This window comes from Oncorhynchus nerka, linkage group LG18 (genome assembly GCF_034236695.1).
Source record: "Oncorhynchus nerka isolate Pitt River linkage group LG18, Oner_Uvic_2.0, whole genome shotgun sequence".
Taxonomy (NCBI): domain Eukaryota; kingdom Metazoa; phylum Chordata; class Actinopteri; order Salmoniformes; family Salmonidae; genus Oncorhynchus; species Oncorhynchus nerka.
In genome coordinates, this window is record NC_088413.1 from 61,695,676 (window position 1) to 61,707,894 (window position 12,219).

At 40.6% G+C, this 12,219-nt stretch overlaps 1 protein-coding gene across 2 annotated transcripts in view; it reads left to right on the forward strand.

Annotated features, from left to right (window-relative positions):
- Positions 1 to 12,219, forward strand: part of LOC115146285 (NHS-like protein 3) — a 43,374-nt gene that overhangs the window by 5,670 nt on the left and 25,485 nt on the right. For both annotated transcript variants that reach the window (XM_029688276.2, XM_029688278.2), the window contains exon 2: positions 11,536 to 11,794. In XM_029688276.2, the coding sequence (XP_029544136.1) occupies positions 11,560 to 11,794 (235 nt within the window). In that variant the 5' untranslated portion in view covers positions 11,536 to 11,559. The remainder of the gene's footprint in view (positions 1 to 11,535; positions 11,795 to 12,219) is intronic.

Genomic DNA, 12,219 nt, shown 5'->3' on the forward strand with positions numbered 1-12,219 from the left:
GTAAACTTCCGACTTCAACTGTACACCGCGCCTCTGGTTCAGAACGTGCATGTGTTCTAATCACCTGCCTCACTGTAGAATGCCCTTCACTTGAGTGGTTCTGCTCTTCTTTATTTGATAATGCCCACAGAATAGAGGCATACCCTGATTTATGAAATATCAGTATTAGAGGTCGACCAATTATGGTTTTCAACGCCGATACCGATTATTGGAGGACTAAAAAAAGCCGATACCTGTTAATCGGACGATAAAAAATAAAAAAAAGTATTTATTTATAATAATGACAATTACAACAATACTGAATGAACACTTATTTGAACTTAATATAATACATAAATTAAAATCAATTTAGCCTCAAATAAATAATGAAACGTTCAATTTGGTTTAAATAATGCAAAAACAAAGTGTTGGAGAAGTAAAAGTGCAATATGTGCCATGTAAAAAAGCTAACGTTTAAGTTCCTTGCTCAGAACATGAGAACATGAAAGTTGGTGGTTCCTTTTAACATGAGACTTCAATATTCCAAGGTAAGAGGTTTTAGGTTGTAGTTAATATAGTATTTATAGGACTATTTCTCTCTATATACCATTTGTATTTCATATACCTTTGACTATTGGATGCTCTTGTAGGCACTATAGTATTGCCAGTGTAACAGTATAGCTTCCGTCCCTCTCCTCGCCCCTACCTGGGTTCGAATCAGGAACACATCGACAACAGCCACACTCGAAGCAGCGTTACCCATCGCTCCACAAAAGCTGTGGCCCGTGCAGAGCAAGGGGAATAACTACTCCAAGTCTCAGAGCGAGTGACGTTTGAAACGCTATTAGCGCGCACCCGCTAACTAGCTAGCCATTTCACATCGGTTACACCAGCCATTAGGCTGATAGGCTTGAAGTCATAAACAGCGCTGTGCTTGCGAAGAGCTGCTGGCAAAACGCACGAAAGTGCTGTTTGAATGAATGCTTACGAGCCTGCTGCTGCCTACCATCGCTCAGTCAGACTGCTCTATCAAATCATAGACTTAATTATAACATAACACACAGAAATACGAGCCTTTGGTCATTAATATGGTCGAATCCGGAAACAGTAATTTCGAAAACATAACGTTTATTATTTTAGTGAAATACGGAAACGTTCGGTATTTTATCTAACGGGTGGCATCCCTAAGTCTAAATATTCTTGTTACATTGCACAACCTTCAATGTTATGTCATAATTATGTAAAATTCTGGCAAATTAGTTCGCAATGAGCCAGGCTGCCCAAACTGTTGCATATACCCTGACTCTGCGTGCAATGAACGCAAGAGAAGACACAATTTCACCTGGTTAATATTGCCTACTCACCTGGATTTCATTTAGCTAAATAAGCAGGTTTAAAAATATATACTTCTGTGTACTGATTTTAAGAAAGGCATTGGTGTTTATGGTTAGGTACAGTCATCCAACGATTGTGCTTTTTTCGCAAATACGCTTTTGTTAAATCATCCCCCAGCGTTGCATCGATTATATGCAATGCGGGACACACTAGATAAACTAGTAATATCATCAACCATGTGTAGTTAACTAGTGATTGATTGATTGATTAGTTTTTTATAAGATAAGTTTAATGCTAGCTAGCAACTTACCTTGGCTTCTACTGCATTGGCGGAACAGGCAATGTAATCAGGTGGTTAGAGCGTTGGACTAGTTAACTGTAAGGTTGCAAGATTGCACCCCCCGAGCAGACAAGGTGAAAATCTGTCGTTCTGCCCCTGAACGAGGCAGTTAACCCACCATTCCTAGGCCGTCATTGAAAATAAGAATGTGTTCTTAACTGACTTGCCTAGTTAAATAACTTTTTTTTTTTAATCGGCAAAATCAGTGCCCAAAAATACCGATTTCCGATTGTTATGAAAACTTCAAATCGACCCTAATTAATCGGCCATTCCGATTAATCGGTTGACCTCTGATCAATCAGTACCGTAAAGCCACCTTTCACATGAGTAAAATGTTGACACTTAATCAGTTATTACAGCAGCACGCGCCATTATTTCACATAATGTTCACTCTATTCAAAACTGTACATGGGCAGTTCCATCAAAAGCGGCCCATGAGCACCAACATGTGAAGCTCATAGCAGCATATCATATTGGGTGTCAAATTAAAGCTGAGTCTATATTTTTAGGAAATGAAGGCATAGATACATTTTTCAAACATTTCCATCTAAGGAATATGGCATAACTTAATGCTTTGACAAGTTCACAGAAGTAAAAAAAAAACGTGTGAATCCGTTACCAAATTGGTAACAGAATTACCCCAAAAGTGTAACGGAATTACTGCAACTGAGTTAGCTACAATGGTCACAAACACAGTTGGGTCACTTGCTCCTGTCCTCCCTTCCATGGCATACTGTTATGTTCAGCTCACAACTATTTTCTTTGTCTTTCTGTTGTCTGGTGGTCAAACCAAGAGTGTTAAAACAGCCTAAGTCTTGACAACTCCTCCCTCTCTCTCTCCAGTTAATATCACCTCTCCCAGCTCTTACTGACACCTACCCATGAGCCCCCTCTTTCCATTTACTATAATCAACATCCTCACCCACTGAGCACCAACTAACACCAGACCTCCATTGATGTTGAAAATGTGTGAAAATTTGGTCAGTTCACCCTGGCCTTGATGTTAACGTCCACAGACAGACCGGACTGGACCTATCATAGACATGTTTCACAAGTTTGCATAGCACAAGTACAGTACATTGAGTAGAATACAGTACTGTACAGTGAGTTGAGCACAGTAGTCCAATACACTAGTACAGTATATCTACTTTACTGAACTACTGAGCTGTGCTGTGCTGTGATGTCCAAAGTTGTGAAACATGAGGAGAATAATTATGCATTTCTGTGTCGTAGAGATCAGGGACCCATGATGTAATTCCATTACAGTAATTCCGTTACCGTGTGTAAATCCACTAAACTTAAGGTAGGTGCCTTCTCATAACCAAAATATATATATTTTTAAACTCAAGATGCCATGTCATAGCTGAAAACCCATCTTTTTTATTTGAATTCTGAGCAGATATTTTAAGAATTTTTGGAGAATGTGGTCGCATAAAACACTGAGGGAGATTTTACCGTAATTCTGTCACCAAAGTTTGCATCTGCACAGTTCTTCCACTAAATTAGTAAAAAAAAAAAATGTTAAACAATTATTAAAAGTAGTCCTTGTGCATAGAGTTTGGTTTGTTAAACTTTGAAATCAATGGTTTTAGTTTGGCATACATTTTCAAGTGAAAAAATCTGAGTAAAAGTGTAATTCCCTTATCATGGAATTGCCCACATTATACTACCCTAAGAAGACATTGGGTTTGAGGGGGGGGGAATCTATGTCCCACACTGATCTCTGAAGGTGGACTAAATGTTGACTAGAACCTTGAACACTGCTCTGCCACTTTAAATCCCAGTGTCCAGACTTGGAGGTAAATGTGAATGTGCTCTTGTTTAAACTAAGCTATACTCACTCTTTAAACAAAGGTGTCTGTTTCACTGCCACACCCTCCTGTCTTTGACTTGTCCCCACGGGCGCATGTACCAGCCAGGTTTGCTTCCTCACCCTGAGTCACTTTTGCAACAACTCCTGTAGTGTAAACTTATTCCAATCTTCACTTGCACAATACTATGACATTAATATACAGATTGTGCTGTTGCATTACAATGGTCTGGATGTGTCTGCCACAGCAGGGAGGGTGTATGATATTTATGCCTCTATCATTCTCACTCAACATTCACGATTTAAATCATAATAAATATTTAATCATGGTAGCATCCACATTAATGAAGTTTTCAGAAACATATTCTATTCTTATTTAAAATAAAATGAGCTCTAAAATGACACAGTACATTATTTACCATTCATTTATATTGTGCACAACAAGGGACTAGATCAAGTGCATGAATTTCTAAACGGTAAAAGAGACATGAAAAACCCTTATACAAAAGGAGGCACTGTACTGCCGCCTCATAAAGCATTTGATCTTAAATCCAATGCTGGAGTATAGAACCAAATTCAAAGTTTTAGCGTCACTGTCCAAATAAATACATAGGGGAGTGTACAAAGTACTGTGTGGGTCTGATGTTTTCTTCAGGCAAAGCAGGTGCCAGTGTCTTAAATCCCCAGGCTTACTCATATAAAACTGGAGACCTACATATCCCATGGAATTTATGCTCTGGCAGCTTCATTAAATAATACCCGCAAAACACCCGTCTTAATGTCAACAGTGAAGAGGCGACTCCGGGATGCTGGCCTTCTAGGCGGAGTTCCTCTGTCCAGTGTCATATTAAACTTTTATTTTTAATCTTTTATTTTATTGGCCAGTCTGAGATATGGCTTTTTATTTGCAACTCTTTCTAGAAGGCCAGCATCCCGGAGTCACCTTTTCACTGTTGACGTTGAGACTGGTGTTTTTGTGGGCACTATTTAATGAAGCTGCCTGTTGCGGACTTGTGAGGCGTCTGTTTCTCAAACTAGACACTCTAATGTACTTGTCCTCTTGCTCAGTTGTGCACTGGGGCTTCCCACTCCTCTTTCTATTCTGGTTAGAGCCAGTTTGCTCTGTTCTGTGAAGGGAGTAGTATACAGTGTTGAGATCTTCAGTTTCTTAGCAATTTCTTGCATGGAATAGCCATCCTTTCTCAGATCAAGAATAGACTGACGACTTTCAGAAGAAAGTTCTTTGTTTCTTGCCATTTTGAGCCTGTAATCGAACGCACAAATGCTGATGCTCCAGATACTCAACTAGTCTAAAGAATCAGCTGTTTCCAGCTACAATATTTACAATGTTAACAATATCTACACTGTATTTCCGATCAATATGATGTTATTTTAATGGACAGAATATGCTTTTCTTTCAAAAATAAGGAAATTTCTAAGTGACCCCAAACTTTTGAATGGTAGTGTATGTATAGTGGCTTGTGAAAGTATTCACCCCCTTGGCATTTTTCCTATTTTGTTACCTTACAACCTGGAATTAAAATATATTTTTTGGGGGGGGTTGTATCATTTGATTTACACAACATGCCTACCACTTTGAAGATGCAAAATATTTTGTTGTTGTGAAACAAACAAGAAATAAGACAAACTGAAAAGTTGAGCGTATACAACTATTCACCCCCCCAAGGTCAATACTTTGTAGAGCCACCTTTTGCAGCAATTACAGCTGCAAGTCTCTTGGGGTATGTCTCTATAAGCTTGGCACATCTAGCCACTGGGGTTTTATCCCATTCTTCAAGGCAAAACTGCTCCAGCTCCTTCAAGTTGGATGGGTTCTGCTTGTGTACAGCAATCTTTAAGTCATACCACATATACTCAATTGGATTGAGGTCTGGGCTTTGACTAGGCCATTCCAAGACATTTAAATGTTTCCCCTTAAACCACTCAAGTGTTGCTTTAGCAGTATGCTTAGGGCCATTGTCCTGCTGGAAGGTGAACCCCCTCCCAGTCTCAAATCTCTGGAAGACTGAAACAGGTTTCCCTCAAGAATTTCCCTGTATTTAGCGCCATCCATCATTCCCTCAATTCTGACCAGTTTCCCAGTCCCTGCCTATGGAAAAACACCCCACAGCATGATGCTGCCACCATCATGCATCACTTTGGGGATGGTGTTCTCGGGGTGACGCGAGGTGTTGGGTTTGCACCAGACATAGCATTTTCCTTGATGGCCAAAAAGCTACATTTTAGTCTCATCTTACCAGAGTACCTTCTTCCATATGTTTGGGGAGTCTCCTACTTGCCTTTTGGCGAATGCCAATCATGTTTGATTATTTTTTTCTGGACACTCTTCCGTAAAGCCCAACTCTGTGGAGTGTACGGCTTAAAGTGGTCCTATGGACAAGATACTCCAATCTCCGCTCTGGAGGTTTGCAGCCTCTTCAGGGTTATCTTTGGTCTCTTTGTTGCCTTTCTGATTAATGCCCTCCTTCCCTGGTCCGTGAGTTTTGGTGGGCGGACCTTTCTTGGCAGGTTTGTTGTGGTGAAATACTCTTTCCATTTTTTAATAATGGATTTAATGGTGCTCCGTGGGATGTTCAACGTTTCTGATATATTTTTTTAACCCAACCCTGATCTGTACTTCTCCACAACTTTGTCCCTGACCTGTTTGGAGAGCTCCTTGGTCTTCATAGTGCCGCTTGCTTGGTGGTGCCCCTTACTTGGTGATGTTGCAGACTCTGGGGCCTTTCAGAACAGGTATATATACGGAGATCATGTGACTCTTAGATTGTACACAGGTGGACTTTATTTAACTAATTATGTGACTTCTGAAGGTAATTGGTTGCACCAGATCTTATTTAGGGGCTTCATAGCAAAGGGGTGAATACATATGCATGCACCACTTTTCAGTTTTTTATTTTTTAGAATTTTTTTAAAACAAGTAATTTTTTTCACTTCACTAATATGGACTATTTTTGTGTATGTCCATTACATGAAATCCAAATAAAAATCAAATTAAATTACAGGTTGTAATGCAACAAAATAGGAAAAACGCCAAGGGGGGTGAATACTTTTGCAAGGCACTGTATGTATGTATGAATGTACATTTAGTTATTTTGCTGCTGTTTAGTACTGTTCAGGAGATGATTCTCTTGGTTGACGTAAAAGCACCACATCTATTGTGAGGGAAATGTAAACGGCATGTCAGAGCACAGGCCTGCTTCAGTAGCATTGGGCTGGAAAACCACAGCGGAAGCCAATGGTGTGTGTTGCTGCAGTTAAATAAATAGTCCCAATGTTTATACCTTCATGGAATTCTCAAGGAACTTTTGTCCTTAAACCTCTTTTTGTTGGTATTATTATGTGTGTAGTGTTTGTGTTTCAACACCCAGCCACCATTGAGATGTGTGGTTAGGAGTCCTACAATTACCGTGCCAATGAAGCAACTGTGTAATTTTGGTAGGGGAAACTGAGAATTTTATTTTCCTGATCCTTAATTTGTGTGTGTGTGAGAAAGAGGGTCTCTTAGGCATATTCTGAACAATTTAATTGGGAAGTTACCAAAGTGCTCTGTTGTATGCTTAGGCAAATATTTATTTATCTATGGAAGGCCATGCATCAAATACGAGCAAATCAATCACAGCTACAGCATTGTGCTAGATGCACTGGAATTATATACAATGTTGTCATGAATGTTGTGATTGTTGCTCTGATTTGTAGCACCTTCTCATTTTGAAATGCATGATCCATTGTTGGACCTAACTTAATCTTGTGTAATGTGTGCAAATTAGGGTTGGGTGGTATCCAGATTTCCATATCTTCATACCATGCCTGTGCCGTCCCGTAATATAAGGTATTACCGACAGTGTACAAAAGGGGCAGTATTTTTTGCGGCGGAGTATTTCTGTCTGTAAAAAAAGCTATTCTGTGGGGAAAAAATCATTCTGATTGGCTGGGCCTGGCTCCCCAGTGGGTGCACCCATGGCTGCACCCCTGCCCAGTCATGTGAAATCCATAGATTACGGCCTAATGAATTTATTTAAATTGACTGATTTCCATATATGAACTGTAACTCAGTAAAATCTTTGAAATCGTTGCATGTTGCGTTTTATAATTTTGTTCACTATAGACAGCACAGCAGGGATCTTAATCCAGGAGGGGATTATCTCTGCTGCTCTTACCAACGCTAACAAGTTAGCAAAACCCAATCTTTGTGAATTTAATAGTTCTAAGAGATATAGCTGGCAAACAGTAGTGAATGTCATACAAGTGTAACTTGATCACCTCACTTAAGTTGCACTGCAGGAGTGACTCACCTCACCAAGCTTCCGTTTTGCTCATTGTGCTTCTTTGTAAACAAACACATGTGACTGGCTGTTTGTGCCAGTAGACGCAACATGCAACAATAAACGCAACATGCAACAATTTCAAGTACTTTACTGAGTTACAGCGAATAAGGAAATCAGTCAATTTAAATAAATTCATTAGGTCCTAATCTATGGATTTCACATGACTGGGAATACAGATATGCTGCTGTTTGTCACAGATACTGTTTATTTTACATTTTTAAGCAGGGGCGTGGATCAGAAAACCAGTCGGTATCTGGTGTGACCACCATTTGCCTCATGTAGGGTGACACATCTCTTTTGCATAGAGTTGATTAGGCTGTTGATTGTGGCCTGTGGACTGTTGTCCCACTGATCTTTAATGGCTGTGTGAAGTTGCTGGATATTGGCGGGAACTGGCACAGATCCTTGCGACATCTGGCTGTACATTATCATGCTGAAAGATGAGGTGATCGTGGTGGATGAATGGCACGACAATGGGCCTCAGGATCGCGTCACGCTATCTCTGTGCAATCAAATTGCCATCGATAAAATGCAATTGTGTTCGTTGCCCGTAGCTTATGCCTGCCCATACCGCCACCATGGGGCAATGTTCACAATGTTGACATCAGCAAATGCAGTTGCGAGGGCAGTTGGATTTACTGCCAAGTTCTCTAAAATTGCATTGGAGGCAGCTTATTGTAGAGAAATGTACATTCAGTTCTCTGGCAACTGCTCAGGTGGACATTCCTGCAGTTAGCATGCCAAATGCACGCTCCCTCAACTTGAGACATCTGTGGCATTGCGTTGTGTGACTAAACTGCACATTTTAGAGTGGCCATTTATTGTCCCCAGCACCTGTGGAAGGTGCACCTGTGTAAAGATCATGCTGTTAAAACAACTTCTTGATATGCCACACCAATCAGGTGGATGGATTACCTTGGCAAAGGAGAAATGCTCACTAACAGGGATGTAAACAAAGTTGTGCCCGAAACTTATGCACATATGGGAAATTTCTGTTTTATTTCAGCTCATGAAACATGGGACCAACACTTTATATGTTGCGTTTATATTTTTGTTCAGTATATTTAAAATGTAATTTGCAAATAAATTCATTAAAAATCCTACAATGTGATTTTCTGGATTTGTTTTCTTCTCATTTTGTCTGTCATAGTTGAAGTGTATCTATGATAAAAATTACAGGCCTCTCTCATCTTTTTAAGTGGGAAAACTTGCACAATTGGTGGCTGACTAAATACTTTTTTGCTCCAGTGTATGCAACAGTTTGGGCCGCCTAATTTGCCAGAATTTTACGTAATTATGACATAACATTGAAGGTTGTGCAATGTAACAGGAATATTTAGACGTATGGATGCCACCCGTTAGATAACGGTTCCGTATTTCACTGAAAGAATAAACGTCTTGTTTTCGAGATGAAAGTTTCCGAATTCGGCCATATTAATGACCTAAGGCTCGTATTTCTGTGTGTTATCATGTTATAACTAAGTCTATGATTTGATAGAGCAGTCTGACTGAGCGATGGTAGGCACCAGCAGGCTCGTAAGCATTCATTCAAACAGCACTTTCGTGCCAGCAGTTTGCCAGCATCTGTTTATGACTTCAAGCCTATCAACTCCCGAGATTAGGCTGGTGTAACCGATGTGAAATGGCTAGCCAGTTAGCGGGGTGCGCGCTAATAGCGTTTCAAACATTGTTCCCCTTGCTCTGCATGGGTAACGCTGCTTCGAGGGTGGCTGTTGTCGTTGTTTTCCTGGTTCGAGCCCAGGTAGGAGTGAGGAGAGGGACGGAAGCTGTTCTGTTACACTGGCAATACTAAAGTGCCTATAAGAACATCCAATAGTCAAAGGTTAATGAAATACAAATGGTATATAGAGAAATAGTCCTATAATTCATGTAATAACTACAACCAAAAACTTCTTACCTGGGAATATTGAAGACTCATGTTAAAAGGAAACACCAGCTTTCATATGTTCTCATGTTTTGAGCAAGGAACTTAAACGTTAGCTTTCTTACATGGCACATATTGCACTTTTACTTTCTTCTCCAACACTTTGTTTTTGCATTATTTAAACTAAATTGAACATTTCATTATTTATTTGAGGCTAAATAAATTTTGATGATGTATTATATTAAGTTAAAATAAGTGTTCATTCAGTATTGTTGTAATTGTCATTATTACAAATACATATTTTTTTAAATCGGCCGATTAACCGGTATCGGCTTTTTTTGGTCCTCCAATAATCGGTATCGGTATCGGCGTCGAAAAATCATAATCGGTCGACCTCTAGCCCCAACCCCTGTGAAAATGTGTGTACTTCATTTTGAGAAGCAGGAAGTCATTGGTTTGTTTTCAGGTAAGCATGGTGTGATGTGAGTCAGTTCCTTGCGACCAGACTGAACCAAACATGGATCAATCAAATTAGACAAATTTACACTCCTGAGCTATTCTCCAGCCATCCTTTTGATTATTTCACTGAACATCCATGGGAAAGTACACAATTTCCTATTAAGACATTCATGTGATATGAGCTTGTCTCTCTTAACATTCCTTGTGAAATGCTCTGCTTGGGATAGCAGAGCCAAGCAGTACTGTGGTGTTAGTTCAGTGATGGTCATTGTCTGTCTGGGTGGGTGGGGATGATGTTCCCCATATTCCTCCATTTAAGAGCATTCAGAGATTCCAGTGGTTGAGTGCTGACATTCCTCTAGGAGATTGGAGTGATTAACGGTTAATTTATGACCAGTGTGAGGGGTGTCTGGCAGCCTGCATCTGCTGCAATCATTTAACTAGTGTTTTAGAGCCAAACCAGGGCCTTAGTTACAGTACACTACATCTCATCCTAAATCTTTCAATACTTTAAAAGGATATTTTGATAATGGAGCTCTGTTAGAGAAGAGCCCATTTATGATAATTTTGAGACCCATCTTAGAGAGGGATTGCAGAGGCCAAAGGCTCCTCCTGGACATTTTGGCATTAGGGATGGATGGCAGTAGAGGGGCATCTTACCAAGACTCAGTGATTTGGGGATTTTTATGTGTTGGTTGCATGCCTCAAACACACAGATTATCCCTGAAGAACTGACACTTGGCTGATATGCTTTGCATGTACTGTAACTTAGATGGAGTCATATCTTGCTCTATTGAGATACCTGCTTTAGAGGAAATAAGTTTGGCAGGGCGGAAGAGGGATGGAAGAGAGGGAGGGTGATGAGCTCATTGTGTCAGGGTGTTGAGATGGAGCCAAATAAAGACAATAAGAGACAGCGGGAAAGAAAGTGAGCTTGTGTTGGAGATCGATGCGGTTAGTTCTCTGGTAATGTGTGTGTGTGTTTCTGGATATGTGTGTGTGTGTCTGTGTGTGTGTGGCTTCGGGTGGGGCACTGTGCATTATGACTACATGTTCAGGAATGAAGGGAGCAGTGCCAATTCTTTGCAGAGGCAGTGAAGTTTGGTTGAGAAGCAGGCAAGATGGGTCTGAGTAGGCTGGTTGTGTGGTCTGGGCTCTGCTCCCCCACACCCTAACACAGAGAGGGGCATGATCAAAAGAGTCAAAGTCGATTTAAACCAATGGTGCAATGCTTGTGTACTATTGATGTAGCAATTGGAATGGACAATGGAAAAGTATTTATGCAAATGTTTTCCTTAAATTAGTGGAATAGCTAGGATTTGGTTACATAAATATGTTTCTATAATTGACTCCCTCTCTTTTCTCCTTCTCTCTCTCTTAGGGAGTAGGTCCAGTGTGAGGTGGGATGTCTGGCCGTGAGTCTGTGGGAGACCTGATCCCCCAGGACGTTGCGGAGGTGTTTGCCCATGAGAGGCAAACCAAAGGGGGCCGTAGGAAGAAGCGTGGGGGCTCCCTGGGTCGGGCCTTCAGCTGGTTCAAGGGAAAGAAGAAGAAGGAGGTCAATGCTAACGGACAGATCCAGGACTTTCATTCAGTTGGTCCAAAGACTGGCAAGATCTCCCCACAGGGCCACAGCCATGGTAAGAACAACCTAACAGGTTATCCACTATGTGGAGCAGGTTTATTGGGATGAGTCTTGTTCTTGAGGAAGAACTGAGCGATTTCCGCTAGATGGGCCAGCTGCAAAGTACAAAGTTGGCTATATTGTAAAAATGTATGAAAGCAAAAATTAGATTTTTGGTGTTAATTTAGGGTTAGGCATTAGGGTTGGCAATGTGGTTAGGGTTAGGTTTAAAATGGCTTTTATGACGTTGTGGCTGTGCCAGCTAGTAACCACTGCAGAGCTGCCTCCAGAACAATATTCATGATGAAAAACATTAACCCACCTATGTGGATCCTCACTCTCCACTATGTGATTGACTATGTTTTAACATTGTTTAGCAATCAAAATATGTTTACTGATATCTCTCTTTCTAGACTGTATGTGGCTCAGAGATTATGGCAC